The 19,862-nt window shown below is 36.5% G+C and overlaps 1 protein-coding gene across 1 annotated transcript in view; it reads left to right on the top strand.

Moving 5' to 3' along the window:
• The window catches only part of SPINK5 (serine peptidase inhibitor Kazal type 5), a 160,625-nt gene that overhangs the window by 76,223 nt on the left and 64,540 nt on the right, over positions 1-19,862 (top strand). The window contains exons 2-4 of the mRNA XM_037161851.2: positions 12,473-12,593; positions 14,202-14,227; positions 18,812-18,939. Of these exons, the coding sequence (XP_037017746.2) occupies positions 12,539-12,593; positions 14,202-14,227; positions 18,812-18,939 (209 nt within the window). The 5' untranslated portion in view covers positions 12,473-12,538. The remainder of the gene's footprint in view (positions 1-12,472; positions 12,594-14,201; positions 14,228-18,811; positions 18,940-19,862) is intronic.

The raw sequence follows: 19,862 nt of genomic DNA, 5'->3' as shown, positions 1-19,862 counted from the left end.
TGTTTATTTTTTAAATGTTGGGAGAACAGAAAGTGAAAAGTTTCCCTTATCAGCAAGTATTCACTGTCTTTAGATATCCTATCAGGTGTTGTGGTAAAGGAAATGTATAACACGTTGACTTTATTCTGTTAGATACATACCTATGATAACAACAACAACAAAAACCTTCATAATTTAAGCATTAAAATAATGTGTCAAAAGAGTTATCAGATCAATCTGTTTATGCTAGAGGTCACAGGAGGAAGCCATGTGGACAGGGAGGGCTCCTTGTAGGTGCTGGAACTCTCCTCAACTTCATTTTTAAGGTAGTGAACAGGTTCCCTGGTAGATGCTGTGTTTCCATAACACTGCATCATAAAAGTGGGGGGTGGGAAGAAGAATCAACTAATCTTACTTCTTCATTTCACAGATGTGAAAACTGAGGCTCAGGGAGGGCAATTTTCCTACAATCTAGCTTCTTCGATGATGAAATAAATACTCAATTTTATGTTTTCCTTTTTAAATTTAATTTATTGAGGTGACATTGGTGAATAAAACTATATAGGTTTCAAGTGTACAGTGAGTCGATGATTGCAAAGCTGTGGTGTGGGAAAAACACATAGGGCTGGGAGTCAGGATGTGGAATGAGTTCTGGCTTTGCAACTCCCTAGCTATTGGTCTTCAAGTCTATGGTTTCCTTTCATCAGGCCTTATTGATAAAATGAAGATATCTGAATATGCTAGAATATACAAAGGCTCATTTAGGTTCAAAGACAATTATAAGTTTGTGAGTTTTTGTAACTATATACCAAGTTCTTTGGGTACTGAACTCTCAAAGACTGTACGCTCCAGAGGGTTGAATGTGTTTTCTTGTCAGAGACTTATCTGACAGGTTTTCCCTGTTTTTTTTTACCCCCCACCCCATTTCCAAAGAAGCTAATTCCTATATCTACCCTCTCTGCTTAATTCCATGAGAAATGGGAGAAAAAATGTGCTTAAGGCATCTATTTTGCCTTAAGACACTAATCATTTTCCCCCTCTGGTGAGGAGGCCTAGGGCTAAGCAGTTTTGGTTTCACAGACACTTTTGCTGAGCTCACAAATGTAGGTGAAATGGGCCGGGAATCAAGGGTGAACTTCCATGGAAATCACCAAGCCCAGTTCTCTCCACTCGCCTTTCTTCCCAGAAGTCAGAGGACAGTCTGCATTTCCTCCATAAGTAGGCTGCCATTTTTCCATTGCATCACAACTCCAAGGTGAGATTACACTGACTCTTAGGAGTTGTTTTCAGAGCACACCAGTTAATTAAGTGACAGGACAACAGGGTGGAGTGATACTTTATTCTGCTGGATGTCTCCACACCCACAATGGATTTGGCCTAGTGCCACTGCCAGCCACCCTCAGAACAGTGGCATCTTACATTGCAACCACACCCAGATGACAAGAAATTGTATGAGGCTAGAGGACTAGCCTCAGTGAAAAATTACACACATTAATGTAGGGACAAGAGAAGAAAAATCGTCAGCTCTTCCCTCCCTCGTTTCTCACTCCCACACCCTGTTTTGTTTTTTTTTTTTTTGAGGGGGGATGTTGAGATGCAATGAGCTAGCCTTGTAAGGCAACATATCTGGTAAAGAGGTAGTTTGAGGCACATGGTACCAATCTGGACCCAGATCAGTGACTGGCTTTTGCTTAGCAGCTTATATCTCATGGAGTACTTTCACCTATATTGCTTAATTATATCTTCACAACAAAACTGACATGTAGATGATAACACTTTTGTGTTTTATAAATGAGAAAATAGGCTCAGAAATGTAAGTAAAGGGAGAACCCAGTTTTTTAACTCCAAATCTCATTGTTTTTACTGTTTTTCATAGCTCTTCCCTAAGTGACTTAGTGGTAGAATGTTCTGGTCAAAAGATTCATCAATTAATTTACTATACACTGAGTGCTGCTGTGCTCTAGATATTGCAGCCTTTGAAAAAATATTTAAAAATTGTTTAATGGGCTATTTTTAGAACAGTTTTAATTCATGGCAAAACTGTCAGGAAGGTGTCCTTTCTGCCCCAACATAGGCATTGCTTTCCTCATTATTGACATCTCCAAGGACATTCGGTCATTTATTGTAGCTGATGAACCCACACTGACACTCCATTATCACCCAGAGTCCATAGTTTACATCAGGGCTCACTCTTGGTGTTGTACATTCTATTGGTCTAGACAAATATGCAATGATATGTATCCATCATTGTATCATATGGAGTAATTTCACTGCCCTAAAAATTCTCTCTTTGAAGGCAATGTTTTTCTGATGTTGGTCGATATACTCAATTAGTACAGTTTAATTGGTCTACCTCATTTTGTCCCTTCAGTGCATTTTCCAATGTGCTTCATCTCATGAGAATTTAGAAATTTAATCTGTATCCAGAGTCTTGTTTCAGCTAAAAGTGGGGACTGGAATTAACATACAGACATCCTAATTCCACATCAAATACTATTACATTCATGAACTTACTAATCAGTTAGAGGTTTAAGGAGGACGGATAACAGTAAGAAGAGGCATTTGCCCTTTTTTTCATCCCCAGCTAGATAATAAGACATTTTCTCTATTTTACAGAAAGGAAATGTTTGAAAACTTAAGAGGTTAGAATCAGCTGTTTGATTTTCTCACCAATTTGAAAGGGTGTCACTTTTTTTATGGCTCAAATAACCTGCCACTTCATCCAGCCATCTGTGGCTATTGTTCACTGAGGGTGACAGAGTTCCTTGCAAAATCCTCACCACCTGGAGTATAGTAAGCTGTTCAAAAGAAGGGGCACAGAGTAGGAAACACTTTTTTACCTTGGAGCTATTAGTGTGTGCCCCCTAAAATTAGACACTGATTGTGGGCACTTCCCACCAAATACTGAATACTTTAAAAGGCCCAGAAGTAGAATGCCCACCTTAATCTTTAATTCAATGTAGTCAGCAGTCTAACAAGACATTTCTAATAGCAGCTACCCTGTGCATTCTCTATGCACCAGATACCATTGAAAGGCTTTATATGAGCTACTCCACATAATTCTGGTAATCACTATTCCAATCCTTAGCTTAGTTGTGAAGAAAGTGAGAGTTTAGGTGAATCCTCCCTTTTTGCATGACAAATAATCCTGGTTTTGAACGCAGATAGCATTACTTCAAAGCCCAACAGTTAACTTCTAAATTATATCATCCTTCTGGCTTTCAAGTACGCTTCACTATGGATGGCTTAAACTAGTACCAACAATAATGTTGCTTTAGCTTTTTCACACACTCATCTCAGTGTGCTCAATAATCCTGTCAAGTGGATGATGATGCTCTTATCATGATTTACCTGAAGCCAAATGGCTAGCAAGTCACACATTTCCAAAACATCACTGGGCTCCATTGATGCAGACTAAAGAACTGTCCTCTCTGTATGGATTCTGTATCCATGTGCAGGAGAAGGTGGTCTAGGAAAATCCTGAACCACTTTACTTTAAGTCACTATAAAGTGGCAGCTTTTTGTTTTTGTTTTTTATTTTATTTATTTTCAGAGAGAGAGGAGGGAAAGAGAAAGAGAGGGAGAGAGAAACATTGACTGGCTGCCTCTCACACACCCTCAACTGGGGACCTGGCCTGCATCCCAGGTATATATGCCCTTGACCAGAATTGAACCAGCCACCTTCTGGGCAGTAAGGCAATACTCAAGCCACTGAGGCACACCAGCCAGGGCTGAAGTGGGAGTTTTTGAAGGATGAAATTGACCCTCATCTCTTCAAATAAATTATGGCATTCACAGTTAGAGAATACAACTCGTATGATGGGCTACTGAAGCTATGTGTAACTTATTTTAACATTAAAATAATTAGGAAAAATAACTCTGTCTCAGCCCTCATATCGTCTCTGTAAACTAAAGAGGAAAGTTGGATGACGTTCAATGTCCTATCTAGCCCCCAAAATATCAAACTGATTTTTGAAAATAGCATTTTTATTCTTAAAAATAATACCTACTTAGTGTAAAAACTTATTAGAAGAAAAAAATAAAGAAATGTAAAATATCATAATTCCATTAGACAGGGATAAGATTTTTTTAGTCAGTCTGTGTCTATTTCCCTTAATGCAGAAATATATAAATGTTTTAAAAAATAGTCTGTTATTGAATGTGACTTTTTTCCTAAAGTCAAGTTTATTGAAGCAAAATGTATAAAGGCAAAATTTAAAATCTTGGGTGGGTAGTTACATGAGATTTGACAAGCATAATCACTTGTGAAACTACCAGCACAATCAAGATAGGGCCATCACCCTCAAATCCAGGGTGGGGCAAAAGTAGGTTTATAGTTGTAAATACACGAAACACAGTTTATTCTTGTATTATTGTTCCTTAATTATTGTGTTATTTTCCATATGAACAACTGGAAGCCTACTTTTGCCCCACCCTATGTTTCCATTTGCACCTTTGTGATAAATCTTCTTACTTAATTCTGAGCCTGGCAACCTTGATCTAATTTATGTCCCTATAATTTATCAAAGACTGTACACTCCAGAGAGTTGATTTAAAAATGTCATATATAAACAGAATCCTAAAATATGTAATATTTTATGTTGGCTGCCTTTCACTTTGAATGATACTCTTGATGTTCATTCATGTTTCAGCAGGTGTAATAGTTCATTTTTTTTATTCTTGAGTGGAAATCTGTTGTATGGATGTACAACAGTTTGTTTATCCATTCACCAATTGATATACACTTGGATTGTGTCTGGATTTTAGTGATTATGAATGAAGTTGCAATAAATATTCTTGGATAGGTTTTGTGTGGGCCTATTTGAATTTTCCTTGGGTAAATATCTAGGAAGGACATTGTGGGGCCATGTGGTAAGTTTATGTTTATAGAGATAATGTAGGATTTTATAGTTTATGTTTTAAAAACTTTTGGGGGGAAATAATTACAGATTCACATGAATTTGCAAAGATAGTACTAAGAAGTCCTGTGTACTCTTTACTCAGTTTCCCCCAAGAGTTAAATCTTACATAATTATATTAAAACTAGAAATTTGACTTTCACTAACCACATGTGTGTAGTTCAATGTTTTTTATTGCATGTGTGGGTTTGTGTAATTACCCTACACTCAGGATGTAGAATTTTCCATCATCACAAATGTCTCTCTCGTGCTACCAGGTACAATCACCTCTACCCCCTGCCCAACAGCCCTCCTTAATCCCTGGCAACTTCTATGTTGTTTTCCATGTCTGCAATTTTATGATTTTGAAAAGATTATATAAATTAAAGTATATGAATTTTGGAGATGGGCTTTTTCACTCAGCACAATGTCCTTGAGATCCATCTAAGTTGTTGGAGTCCACAGTACAGTGCACTAATGCTTGATTAACCAGTCACCTATTGAGGGACATTTTGGTGGTTTTCCATTGAACTGTGTGCTGGTCTTTGTGTGGGTATAAGCTTTCATTTCTCTGGGATAAATGCCCAGGAGTAAAATTATTGGATAGTATAATAAGTGTATATTTAGTTTGTTAAGCAGTTGCCAACCTGTCTTCCAGAGTTGCTATACCATTTTACATTCCCACCTGCAACATATGAGAGATCTGGTTTCTCTAAATACTTGCCAGCATTTGGTTGGTTCACTATTGTTTATTTTAGCCATTGAGACACTCTGTTGTTCTAAAACTATTTTCTATTCTTCCGTTCCCATTTATGCATTCAAAAGGTACTACATATTCTTTCATGAAGAACACACATTATTTTCTCCTGGGAGCTTGCTTCTTGCTGTTCTGAAAAATTTTTTATGTTCCCATCTCCTTATGTTCAAATATCTTTAACCCTCACAGTCCAATTCAAAGGCACTCCATCTGTATTTTGTTTGTGATATCTTATGTTGTATGTTCCATTTGACTCATTTCTTTTCAGGTACAAGTATTATCTTCCCTACTACAGTTCTAGAGTCTTTATGGCAGAACAGTCTTTTTTATTTATTTTCCCCCATACTTTCAGCACTTTGGGGTTGTAAGCTTTCAATTAATAAAATTCAGCATGATTCCTACAAATTGATAGGGATCTAAATTTTTTACTGCCATGAATATTACATAGGATGGCATCACCTAAAATAAATGAAAAAAAACACTAAATGTAAATGTTGAATTTTAGATCTTAGATCACTAATTGTAAATGTTTAATGTTGAATTTTAAATTCAACTCCTGAACTCAGCTAGTGTTAAATAATTAACTAGTGATATGCTGGAAATTTAAAATGTCAGATAAAGAAAAGAAATTATTGGAGGAAAACTCTGGTTCTCATAATTATTTAAGGATTAATTTATTCTCATTAGCTTATTTTTTTCAGATAGATGAGTCTATATACCTTTTTGATCCAGACTCTCTTTTTTTTCCCCAGAATTAAGTCTAATTTCATCAAGACCTTTCCATCTAGAAGCTGAATATCTGGATGACGTTCTAACTTTACTTGATGGACATCTTTTTTTTTTTAACATTTTAATTTTATTTATTTATCTTTAGAAGGGAAGAGAAGGAGAGAGCGAGAGAAACATCAATGTATGGTTGCCTTTCATGCGTCCCCTGCTGGGAATTGGCCTGCAGGGAACTGGCCTGCAACCCAGGAATGTGCCCTGACTGGGATTCGAACCGCGATTGTCTGGTTCGCAGGCCTGCATTCAATCCACTGAGCTACACCAGCCAGGGCTTGATGGACATCTTTTTAAAAATACTTTCACAAATTCAATTGAACAGTGACTTATAAAATTATTTTCTACTTCTTCCACTAGACTGTTGTCTTTTAGAAGTTGAAAACTGTATATGTTTTATTTACGAGTTTAATACTAGGCTTCCATATAGTCTCAGCCAAATGTAGGCATTCAGTAAATATTCGTTGTATTCCTGTGGGTAGTATTATGGAATCTATTGGAGATTCCACAACACATAACTTTGGACTTCCATTTCTTACTTTTTAAATCCAATTTTAGTAATTTAGTTCCATACCTGAGAGTAAACATTATTCCATATTTATTTTTTATTCTCTTATTCCTTTTATTTGTCTCATGAATCAAGTTGTGGTATGACACAATGATTAGTGCTATTTAACTTGTTACTTGATTTTTATTTAGTTTATTAAAAATTTTTGTTGTCCAATTATATTTGTCCCCATTTTTCCTCCATTAACTTGTTACTCAATTTAATAGAGTAATGATTAAATAAAGTAACTCGATTAAATAGAGTTTAATGACAACTTGTCTTCAGACCAGTTCTCAGCTTGACCACTCACAAGCCAGATGGCCTGGTGTAAGTCACTGTGCACAGCATTCTTGGTATCTCTCTGTGTGTCCAAAGTGCCTCCTCTTATAAGGACACCCATCCTAGGGTAGGTTCATAGGGTTAGGGCCTACCCTAATGGCCTCATTTGAACTCACTCACCTTTTTAAAGGCTCTATTGCAGATATAGTGACATTCTAAGGTACTGGTGGTTAAGGTTGCAAATATGAATTTTGAAGGAGTATGTTTCAGTCCCAACACTGAGTATCTGAGATAAGTTAGTCATAGGTACAATGTGATCACCATAATGCTTGGTAGGTAAGAATCTGGACTCTAGGGTTTGACTGCCATTATTTGCATCGACGTCACCATTTGTATACACCCCTGCTCACATGTTGTATAACATCGAGAAAGTTTTAGAATCCCACCAAACTGCAATCTCTCTATCTGTAAAAAAAATACAGTGATACCCTTTCAGCTTATTGTTGTGCCTGTCACTTAGTAAGTGCACCATAAATGCTAGCGAGTTTCACATTTATATGCAAATCATATAGATATATAGATCATTCCTTCCTAATTTTACTTATGGATCTAACAATTTTGATCTTGCTTATTATATATACACATATAAATATTTTACATATAAAATATATAGTATTCTTTTGCCAAAATTCAGTATACCAGCTAAGAATTTATTATGATTAAAAAACATAGCTCCACAAACCTGTTTTCTGCAGTTAAGATTAACCCTAGAGAACTTTATAGTGTGCTGTGATGGGCAGCAGGGGCTCCCAGCAGGAGAGCAGGGTCCAAGTAGTATGAACTGTAGGGAGGAGCTGGATGTTGTGTTTAAGAACCAAATATAAATCAATATGTAAAAACTCAATATAGTCAAAAACAATGAACTTTTGTGTTTTCTTAATCTAATAAAAGCAACAATTATATCTATAAATAGCAGGGTCTGTATACTCAGTCATCAAAAAGTGCCCATCCCATCCTGTTCTTAATAAAATGAGATGTGGGGCCCAGCAGGGACGCCAAGGCATCATGATGTTTCTCTCCCTCTCTCCTTCCCCCCTTTATTTTTATGCTTATCTCCATGTTTTCTTATCCTTTCTAGACGAACAGAAAGGAATTCTCAGAAGGAATGAAGTGAGCTGTTAATGGAACATTTTAAAAGACTAAGGCATGTAAAGACTGTTCTCAAGTTAGTGTCTTCCATAAATGAGAATACAGTGAAATATTAAATTTATAGGGAAAAACATCAGACTTATAGGAAAGATAATGAAAAATTAAGAAAATTAAAAAGCAATTGCCTCATCTTCTAAGATCTATCGGGACACAAACTTTTCAGTCATGATCACAGGGTACTTATTTTCCCCCAAGTCATTACAAGTGTGCATGTGTATGTGGATATGTGTGTGAGTGTGTGCATTCAGGGGGTTTTAGGAAAGAATGATATTAGTAATAGAATGTTGAAGGTACTTTAAAGCTCTATGTCTGGATTCTACCTGAACTGCCAGAAAGGCTCTGAGGTAACCACATAGGTTGTAAAATGTAGGAAATTGTCAAATCTGGGATTGCCACCCAACCTAATTCCTACTCTGGTGTTTGTTCCTAGTACCAACCATTTTGGGCAGGCAAGGAAAGGATAATAACACCTACTCCGCCACCTCACAGTATTGTGTAACCAAATCTAGGGAACCACTGAATGGCAGATAGTTTGGAAAATGTGGAAGGTGATTTGATTTTAAGGGACTATAGGTATTTATTAAACTATTGTGATCAGCAAGGATATATCTGCATAGGAAAAAAGGATATTTGAACAATAATATGATAATTTGGAATTTAAGAAATTACCTTTTGTCTTCAGTAAGATTACTGGTCTACAACATCTTGTTTATTTCACACTTTTTCTCATTTCTTCTTTCTGTATCAGTACCCTTGATGTGAATACAGATCCTAGGCCACTTGATACATATGTTGAGTTGTACAGTTTATACATTGTGTAACTCAGCTGTTTCTTTTTAATGAGAAGGGAGAGGGTTTTACATGTTTGATGAATGATTGAAAGTTAGAATTTAAGAAAAGTACTCTCATTACCTAATACAGAAGTGTATGGATAACACAAACCCCCATTCTCTAAAGCCTCAGTCCCATTCATTTGAATTTAAATTTTGAGGTTCTCTGAAATAAGGAGTGATTCACAGAATATGTGATGAATCACCTCTGGATTTATAACATTTCTGAAATGAAATGGAGAAAAACCTCTGATGTCATGAGACAGTTGATGTGTGCTTCTAATATTGGGGGTGCTCGCTGAATCTTCTCTTGGCTCCTTTCCCTCTTGGAAGACGTTATCAGTTCCAAGCCTCTTATTCATCACTTCAGGAGGTTCTGGGTATCATTGAGAAACTCCCAGCAAGGAGGAAACCAGCTCCTTCAGCCTTTCCTCATAGCAGAGATTCTTTAGAGATGTGATCATATTTTGGTTCTTTTGTTCCACCCTAGCACCACTTCCACTCCTGGGAATATTATCCATTTGGGCTAGATTTCGGGTTCATCAAGAGCATAGTCACCAATTCTATTGTAAGTCATTGCACCAATAATGAGGATGTATGGTTGGGACACATTTCATATAGTCAGACAGAACAGATGAAAGATAAATAATTAGTATTGGTATGTCAGTATTTAGAAGAGAGTTTTACGGATGGAGATGAGGAATCAATGATGCTTGAAATCTAGCAGTGACTTTTGCAAGTTATAAATGGCTAATACTTTTATTTGTTTCAGGTGTTGTGGTTTAGAGCATAACAAAATAAAAAAGAATATTTATATCTTTACTTTTTAATTTCCCTTCAGAATGTTTTTGGGATGTTATTCCCTGCTAAGGAAACTTAATCTGCTACTGAGGTCCACATTTAAGACATGCTGACTTTTCAGAAACTCCCCACTATAACCATATCATTATAATAACCTAAAAATGCAAGACCAGCTCTCTTTCATGGGAAAGTTTATCATATATGCTTGGAATTGTTCTAAATATTACACACACACTTACACACACACACACACACATACACACACACAGATGAATTGCCTCTAACTCTTACAACAGTTGTACAATGTAGTCATAGAATCCCTATTTTACATATTAGGAAACTGAGGCTGAGAAAAAATAAGTGACTTGCCCAAGGCAACATAGCTAGTAATTGTTAAGTAAAGATTTGGACCCATATCTATCATATGCCAAAGTCCAGTTCATTTCCATTACTCTGTGTTGTTGCAAAGAAAGGCATAGAAACAAATTTCCTATTCTCTTTCCATTAAGCCAGAGGTTTTCAACCTTTTCCATCTCATGGCACACATAAAGTGATTACTAAAATTTTTTCACGCATCAAAAAAGTAATTTGTGCTAACCTAACAGAAAATAGGTATAACTTGGATTCATTCACAGTAGACAGCTAATGTTATGTTAGCTGTTGTCACTTTATTATTTGACAACCTGAGGGAAAATATCAGGTTAGTGCCCCTGACTGAATAGTCAGGTATTGTGTGTTTTAAAATTACTTGTGGCACACCTATTGAAAATCACTGCTTTAAGCTATGATGAACATCAATTTTCTATCCCATAACCACAATGCAATTTGAACTTGCTTTTCAGGTCACTCATTTTACTAAACCATTGCAAAGAAACAAAGCTAATAGTACTAACCTTGAAACCACTGATTGCATTTTTACAGGAAAGAAATTATTTCATTAAAAAAAGTAAAAGAAATACTTAGGCTTTGATGTTATTCAGAAGGTTGACGTGTGATCCCCAAATTGTCTTGCTTTAGATCAGCTTTTTTGGAAAAATCTCTAAAAAGGTTTTGATCTCATAAAGTTCAAAACTTTCCTTCAGTGGGTGTGGAGACCCTGCATAGCACTGAAATCAGGTTTTGGGTCTGGCTTCAGTCATCTTTGTGCATTTCATGGGGTACTCTTAACCTACTAGAGTAAAATAATCTGGTAGACCAAAGGTATTACTTATTATAGAATGGAAGAAGAAACTAAAGAGAAGATACTCTCCTGGCTGGTGTGGCTCAGTGGATTGAGTGCCAGCCTGCTAACCAAAAGGTCACTGGTTCAATTCCCATGCCTGGGTTGCAGGCCAAGTCCCCAGTTGGGGACATGCAAGAGGCAACCAATCAATGTATTTCTTGCACATTGATGTTTCTCTCCCTTTTTTTCCTCCCTCCCTCCCCTTCTGTAAAAATAAATAAATAAAATATTTTTAAGAGAAGATACTTCCTCTAGAAAATGCTGCATTTATATATTTATAATTTCAAATATTTAATTTATTTATTTCTTTTTGGGGAGACTAAGTAATGAGGCAATAAAGGAATAAAATTAATTTGGGGGAAAATAATGGAGCCAAATTTTTCAAACAGGAACTTGGGGAGCAGTGTGCTGTGTGGAAAAACTTTAATTTCATAAAGCATCTGCCTTTGCCAACCTTTCATGGTGAAGTGGTATATGGAGTTGAGAAACTGTGGACCTTGTGGTCTTCTTTCAAGTGCCACCTCTGCCTCTGCCACCTAAACTGTGAGTCCTGGAGAAGGTCATCACTCCTTCTCCAAGTTTCAGTGTCCCCATGTATTCAGTGTTAGGAGTTTGCTAGGTCATCTCTTAGGGTCACTCAACTCTCTTATCTGAGTCTGTGACACTGAATGGGGACACTTGGAACATCTGTAGGTGGAAGCACCAAGACTGCTAGCTTCTCTTACTGTAAAGCAGCTTTCTCCAGGAGTGGTGAAATCTTTACATGTTTACCTGACTGGTAGGACAATCAATCTGTCTTCTTTTTCCCTCCCCTCTCACTTAGGAAAGGGATCCAATTAGAAACATGTTTGTCTACAAGGTAAAGTGTCTTATGTGGCTGAGGAATTTGGTTCTTAAAGAGGACTGTGGAGTATTAAACTTTGAGTAAGGTCCTTGGACTCAATCTATTGCCTTTTGAGGTGGTATAATGAAAATGTATTAGAACTACTTTAGAAACAGACATTATCTGTTCAAATCTGCCCCCTTGACAGGATCCTAAAGGATGGAAACTAAACTGATGTGGTATATTAAGTCTAGCAGGACCTTGAACAACTGGTTTATAATGTTGGCTGTTGCTATGGGTGTGTATCACCAGTATATATAAAGTAAGCTGCATCCCCACGGGTTCAGTCTTAGAGCACCAGCTGGTGAGCAATGCACGGAGCAGACCTATAACCAACTTACATCATTTTCATCATGAAGGTAACCGCAGTGCCAGTACTTCTGACCTTGGCTCTTTGCCTCATCCCAGGTAAGCAATTTGCATGTAACCTAAGCCTCTTGACACATGCCACAAAGCCCTGAGCAGAGGTCTTGTCTCCCTCTCCCTACCCAGTGCATATATGGCACTGAAGATTTTATATATGTATGTGTAATCCTGCAATACCTTGCCAGACACACAGCTTTAAAGAATTGTATATGTGATTTTATATTAGCAGTATGTTGTAGTTAGAAATGGCAAGTAATTTGAAATGATCTGAATTTTATCCATGAGGAATTCCCATTCTATTGGTTCTACATGAGTTCTAAAAAGCTAATGGATTCTTCTTTATCTGACCCTTTACTGAGCATATCAATTCATAAAAGGAATTATGTATATAATAGATAGTTGAAATTTAGGTATACATTTATATATGTATATATTTAATAGCATATTTACAAACAAAATAATAAAAATTACATTCAATCATCTATTATTTTAAAGCAGTAATACCTTCTACTGGTTTATTTTTGTGTTTTTAAGTCATAAATGGATTGAAGGTACTTCTTATAAAAGGTAAGAAGCTATCTGACAAAAACAGAAACTTTCATCAGACCTAGTGGTAGGTTTTTGCATTTTCTACTTGAATTTGAAGAGAACATGAATTGCTTAGAGTTATCTTGCTCTGAGGCTTTTACACTTTTAAAAGAAAACCCTAGACTGAGTTTCAGGAGAATATTATAAACAAATAATGCTCATTTTCCTAGAATAAATGTGTAGACACAAAAGTGTCTCTAAAACTGTCTCTTAATGAGGGAGTATACTACAGTCTGTGATTTCGATTAAACTTAATTTTATCATATCTCTAATTTTTGTATATGTAATAAGGAGGCAGTGCTACCAGCATTCAGAAAATTTAATTTTATATGTATATATGATATATATTTTATGCTACATTGTACTTTCCAATTTAATTGATATTTATGTTATAATTTAAAAAGAGGTATGACATACTTTGCTATGAAAGGAGTTTAGAAATTAGATAGTTTAAGGAAGTCAGAAAGTGTATGAATATTATTTTCCCAAGTAACTGGATCTTTCTGAGTGATTGGATCATTGTGAGTGGATATGCCAGTCTTCTAGTGCAGTGTCCTCATTTTATTTGCCATGGTAAATTCTTTTTTTTTTTTTTTTATTTAGTTACTTTTCAAGTACATTTTTTTTTTCTCTTCCCCCCCCCCCCCCACCCGGTCTCCCCCCTCCCTCCAATTCCCCCCCCCCAGTCCTCATCTCTGTGTCTTTCATACTTGTTCCTCAAAATCCCTCCCCCTTTTTCCCCTTAAGTTCCCTTCCCTCTCCCCCTCTGGTCGCTGCCCACTTGTTCTCTATTTCAGCGTCTTTGTTTTTATTCTGTTTGCTTGTTTGTTTTATTCTTTAGCTTCCTGTCAAAGGTGAGATCATATGGTATTTGTCCTTCAATGCCTGGCCTATTTCACTCAGCATAATGCTTGGTAAATTCTAATGTGTTCAAAAGTAATTTGCGGTTTTATAACATATTTCCAGTAAAGTAAGCAAGGCACTGCACAGAGTGGATTATTTGTTCTATTTATTAAATATTTTATATTCCCTTAACTTTGGTGTTTGCATTTTTTGTCGCAGATGCTGCCAGTGAGGAAGAAAATCAGGTTAGTCCTGCTTTTTCTGTTCCTTGAATACATTCCAAGATCTCTAAAGAAAAATGGTTTATGGCTAACACCTTAATGTTAGTAATACAGACATGTTATACAGATAGGTACTAACAGCTTTTCTAAAAACATAAAAACTGGTCTTTGTGAATCAAGGCATGAATCTCAGACACACATATATAAATGCATTAATAATAATGAATGTGAGCAAGAGGCAATCTGCCATGTTAGAAGATTGCTTTAAATAATTCCACAAACAGACAAACCTGTGAATTAGTATTATTTTGTTTAACAGCTGAAAAAGTCATGACACACACAAGAAGCAGAAAGAAGTTTTTTTGTGATCATTATGTTAAAAGGGGTTGGCTGTATCTTGTATATTGTCAGCCCATGTACTTCATTCAATAAATATTTATTGAGCATCTATTATGTCTCAGACCTTGTTTGAGATGCTGGAGATATTCATAAGTAAAAAAAATACATATATAGACAAGAACCTGCTGTCATAGAGCTTACATCTTAGTGAAGGAAAACAGACAAATTAACTATTAAATTAGTAAAAACATATAGTACATTAAGTAATGATTAGTGTTAGGAGAAAAATAGAAGAGGTTAGAAGATAGGCATTTCTGGGTATGTAGGGGGTATCAGTGCCTCCTGGGATAGTCAGGTGAGTGCTCCCTGAAGCCAGCATGAGAACAAGGATCTGGAATTGAGGAGGGAGTGAACATATTTGCAATTTATAGCAGACCAGGCAGAGGCTCTGACTCAGGAGGTTGCTGTACTGCCTCTGTCTTAGAGGCTCTTTGTTTCAGAATGATAAAAATGGTGAAAGAATCATTTTCTATAGAAGTTAATTATTTTATCTATCTGAAAAATAAAGTTAAAGGGCCAGTTACTCACACACACACACACACACACAAAATTATGCCATTAATTTAGGACTTAAAAACAGTGCTACATTATGTATACAGCAAATATATGCTACTTTTCAAAGAAAGCCATGAGCAATAAAACAGTAAAGGGACTCTTTTCTACAATGAAGGTATTAGAACCATGATAAAAAATACTCTTGCTGTATTTTATTAGAACTTTTTTTTTTTTAAAAAAACAACTTACTGGAATGGTCTAGAGAGTTTCATCATGGTCTCTGTTACTTCATCTCAGTTTGCTGATGGAGGAGAAGAGCAGAAACCTCTATGATATAGATAGCATGGTGTGCTGGAGTAGGAAGAAAAGGCTGAATTTTGGGGTTTTGGGGGAGTCAAGGAGCATGCTCAATGGGATGTTGTATACTGGTAAAAAGAAGGGTGTTGTGTAAACCTCACCGTTCACTGAGGCCATAATCTCTTTCAGAGTCTGTGACAATGGGTGGTGATTTCTGGTGGATATATCAAAATTTTGCACTGACTGTTTTTAATGCCATTAAACTCTATTTCACTGAGCAATGTAAAAGCCTAAATTTAGCCCCTTCTCATGTTGGCATAAGCAAGAAGAACACCAAGAAATAATTATTTCTCTGGAGATATTTCTGATCACAGCCCTTGGGCATTTTGTTGGAAACAAAAATTATTGATTGGGTCTTTCTCATGGAGCTGGAAGTTTTATTTTCTAAACTCAGTCAGTAGCTGGTTGAAAGTTACAAACATGAGCCAGAACAGCACTGTAGTACCTGCAAGAACCTTTAACCATTTATCATCACAGGGGGTTACTCTGAAGCCCAAAGCAACCTTGTCAGTGCTTTTAACACAGAGAAGGAGCTATGCCAGCTCCCTGGGACATTTTATTATGATGTCTGGGGAGGGACAATGGGAGACAGAAAGCTATAACTCAGCCTGTGAAGGACACAGAAAAGGTTGGCCCTAGAGGGCTGCAGTTTTTCTAAGATGTGGAAAAAACACAAAGAACAGCAATAGTAAGGAAATGAAAGGAACCCAAGCCTGGAAGTTACAAGGAAAGTGAGCAGCTGCTGGAAAGTCATCGGCCTACCTCCGGATGCCTTTTTGGTCTAGATCTGCTCCTGTTTCAAAACTCTCTCTAGTATGGTAGCTGGGACCACATTACATTTTTCCCAGAGAAAAACTCAACTGTTGCTTTTAATTTTTACAGGCTTTTCCTGTTTCATAATTCAGTCTCATCTTAACTAATTAAACACTGTGAACAAGTTTCTTAACCTACTTTCTGGGTTGCGGTTGTCTGTTTATTAAAAAACAAAATGTGTCTGTAGGAGCTACAGGCTCCTCTAATTGTGACACTGGAGATGTCTAGTTCGGGAATTATCCTGATTGATAACGTTCTTATTCAGTCGACTGCAAAATACTGTTTAAAGCTTCATTCTTATGTTATGAATCTTTATTTGAAGCATTTTCTTTAAGACTTGCCTCACAAGGGATGTATTTATATGACAAAGACACCAGGCTCTTCTCTGATTCTATGACAAAGTTTCTGTCTAGATTTTATAGAATCATTTATACCTGGCAAGCTAAGCAGTAACTTGGAATGTTGACATAAAATACTATAAAATTTGAGACAAGACACAGATCTGAAGAGGCCTGGTTGTCTTTATATTTTCAGAAATTATTACTGTGCTACTCAGATAAGATCACTGGGTAATGATAATAAACTTAGAGATATCTTAGTAGGTCGCCCTTCACAAAATTTCCCAAGGCTGATTTCTGATCTGACATTACTTAGTTACTTTTTTTTTTACCATTAGTCATTCTGCAAGTGCTGCCTCTATGTTTAAGAAGCTAAATTAGATATATCATTACCCATTAGACAGTAAGCAACATTTAGACAAGGATCCTTCTACTTACTGCTGTATCTATGGCACCTAGCAAAGTAATTTCTTAAGGGTTTCACCGATTGAATAGTTAGTATGAAGATATAGGAAGCTGAATAGAATTCTACAATAAATCCTTTGGAAGAAGTTGTGTTTGTCAGAGTTGTAGCAAGGATTTGATTTAATTTTCTTCCAATATAAGAATCTTGAAGCAAATTTTGGAGGGTTTTTTTTTTTTTGCAAAATCAAAACAAAACCCCCAAAAACTTAGATTTCAAAGACTTCCTCTAAAGGTTCGGTAGATTTGCAAAACTAATAGACAATATAAATCATTTTAAATAATACTATAGGTTAAAATAAGGACAGTGGACAGAACTTTAAAAGTGAGAATTTTTCTTTTCATGAATTTCTTAATTCAGTATATTTTACTGAAGGACTCCTACATGTGACTCAGTCTTTTCTTAAGAGCTTAACATCAATGGTGCATTTGTATTACCTGGCAAAATATTATTCAAAATTATTTCCACATTCCTCCCTAAATTTGGGATAGTGATGTCACTGGCATTTAACAAAAAGCCGAAACTAAGTAAAATGTTCCATGTCTCAAAGCATGTCATACAGAATAGTAAAATAGTAGTTTCAGAGAATATTCCAAAAATTAAAATAAAGCAACAATTTGGTAAGTGAACCAAATTAATAAAAGAAAAAGAGAAATGCTTAAGCAAGTTTGGGGAAAAGTGTGCAGTATTTTCATAGATCCCATCTATTGGTGGTTCACCAGTCCAATCCCCGTGGTACTGACAATGTTAGGCATGTTGGTGGTGATGGGGTGATGGTGGCTGCAGTGGGGGGGGCTCTTCAAGATAAAAACACCAATTTGGAAGTATGAAATGACGAGGCCCCACCCAGGATGTGACCATGAAGGGCCTGGAAACATAAGTTTCATTACCGTATGAGTCTGTCCATTTCTGTTCATAAGACATCAGTGGACCTGAGGTTTATTTCAGAAAAGGAATGAGTCTAGAAATATGTTTTCCAAATATATGTGACCAATGAATCCTTTTATTCAACTTTTAACTTTTTTTCAACTATTTAATTCAACAACTGGTAGCCTTTCTAGGAGCTGGTGTCTTGCAGCACCTCCTACACGGGGCGTAGTGGGCACACTACAGTTTCCAGCAGTTACTACACTTCGTCTCTGTCCTCCAACAGCCTTTCCAAGTCCTGTTTACAGCCCTTTGTAACCTGCTGTGTGCTAGGTATTTTACATGTGCCATCAGCATCTTCCAATAATACTGACTGCAGCAACAAAAACAATAATAATTAAGAAGGAGGAAGAGGATAATCAACTTGTTTAAATCTATATGACTCAGGCATTCTTTGAGGTCTTTTTACACACATGTAATATGTCATCCTCAGAAAACCCATGAAGTGTGTATATTTATAACCCTTATTTTTATAGATAGGGTAAGTGAACCTTTGAGAAGTTAATTTGCTAAGGTTATTGGACTTGTAAATGAAAACCCTGAAATACAAACACAAGTCTTTTGATTCTGTGTGTCCTGTTCTTTCCACTTCACTAATCGATTTAGATGAATGCTATTTAAGTAAATTTGCAATCTCCAGTAGTCAATACAGAGTTACCAGTTTTTGTTTGTATCATTTGTAGCAAATGAGTGAATGTCTTCCATGTAAAGGGAGTTGTGCTTATTAAATAATATTTTCAAGGAAGTTCTTAGAAGGTACAGTCTTGCTTTGATGAGGTTTCAGTAAACACAACTTTTTTTTCATCCTTCCCTTAGGAAACATGCAATGAATATCGGATATTGATGAAAAATGGGAAGTTGTTCTGTCCCCAAGATAAGAAACTTCTGAAAAGTCCTGATGAAATACGGTTCCTCAGCAGATGTGCCACATGCAAAATGATACTGTGAGTAATTTCTCTTTCAAGTGTTTGAGTTACCAGATAATCTCTGAACCAGTAAATGTATTCTTTTTAATTTCCTGTCAAATATATCTTTCTAAACCAAAAGGATTAAATAAAAATAGTTGGTAGATCACTCTGGCATCTCTCACCAGATTAGGTTGGAGAAGGGCCATCCATCTGGAAAGATTTAATAGTCACACAAGTGGTATTCCAAAACACCCAGAGGGCCCAGTGTTAACACTGTGTAGAAAACTTGATATTCTTTTGAGGGTGTAGTTCCAATTTGAGTTTCCTGGCTTTGAAGAACTAACTTAGAAGGAAAGTCAAATTTCTTGGGCCTGTTAAGACCTGACTCTATTGTACCTTGGGGACTGAGAACAGCCCCTGGGCATAACTCCAAACCTTCCTGGTGGCAGCCAACGAGTGGAAGAGCTCACATAGGATACACCCTGATCTGCAAGCTGCTGGTGTCTTCAGACTTTAGGATTAAGCTGGGATAAGATGGACTGAAAAGTTAATTGTAGCTTGCAATCACCTGCAAGTCAGAAAGAATTAGTATCCCAGAAGTTTACCCACATCTATGCAATGCTTCTTAACTTGATTTCTTTCTTTCCAGTGACACCCCAAAAGTGGAAGATGGCTTGAGTTATCAGTTACAAAACCTCAAGTCAAAGTGTCCTAACTTGTTTTTTGAGCAGGGACATCATTCTCAATTCCCAACCAACATTAAAACTTCAACCCTGGCACCAAGCCAATACTAAGCTTACCCATTGGAGATAATATGAAAACTAGCTTTTTAAATTCCAGGCTGGTATATGTCAGGGGAGTTAAATTGACATAGTCAGTAATACTGCCTTGTGAAGCTCTGATCACATGTGCTGCTTCTAGTAGAGACTGTGGGAAGATGCAGAAAGGCAGGGCAAGAT

The sequence above is a fragment of the Artibeus jamaicensis genome, unplaced genomic scaffold, assembly GCF_021234435.1.
Source record: "Artibeus jamaicensis isolate MK-2021 breed Jamaican fruit bat unplaced genomic scaffold, CSHL_Jam_final contig_432, whole genome shotgun sequence".
Lineage (NCBI taxonomy): Eukaryota > Metazoa > Chordata > Mammalia > Chiroptera > Phyllostomidae > Artibeus > Artibeus jamaicensis.
The sequence above is the reverse complement of the archived record's forward strand: the minus strand, read 5'-3'. Positions and strand labels throughout refer to the sequence as shown.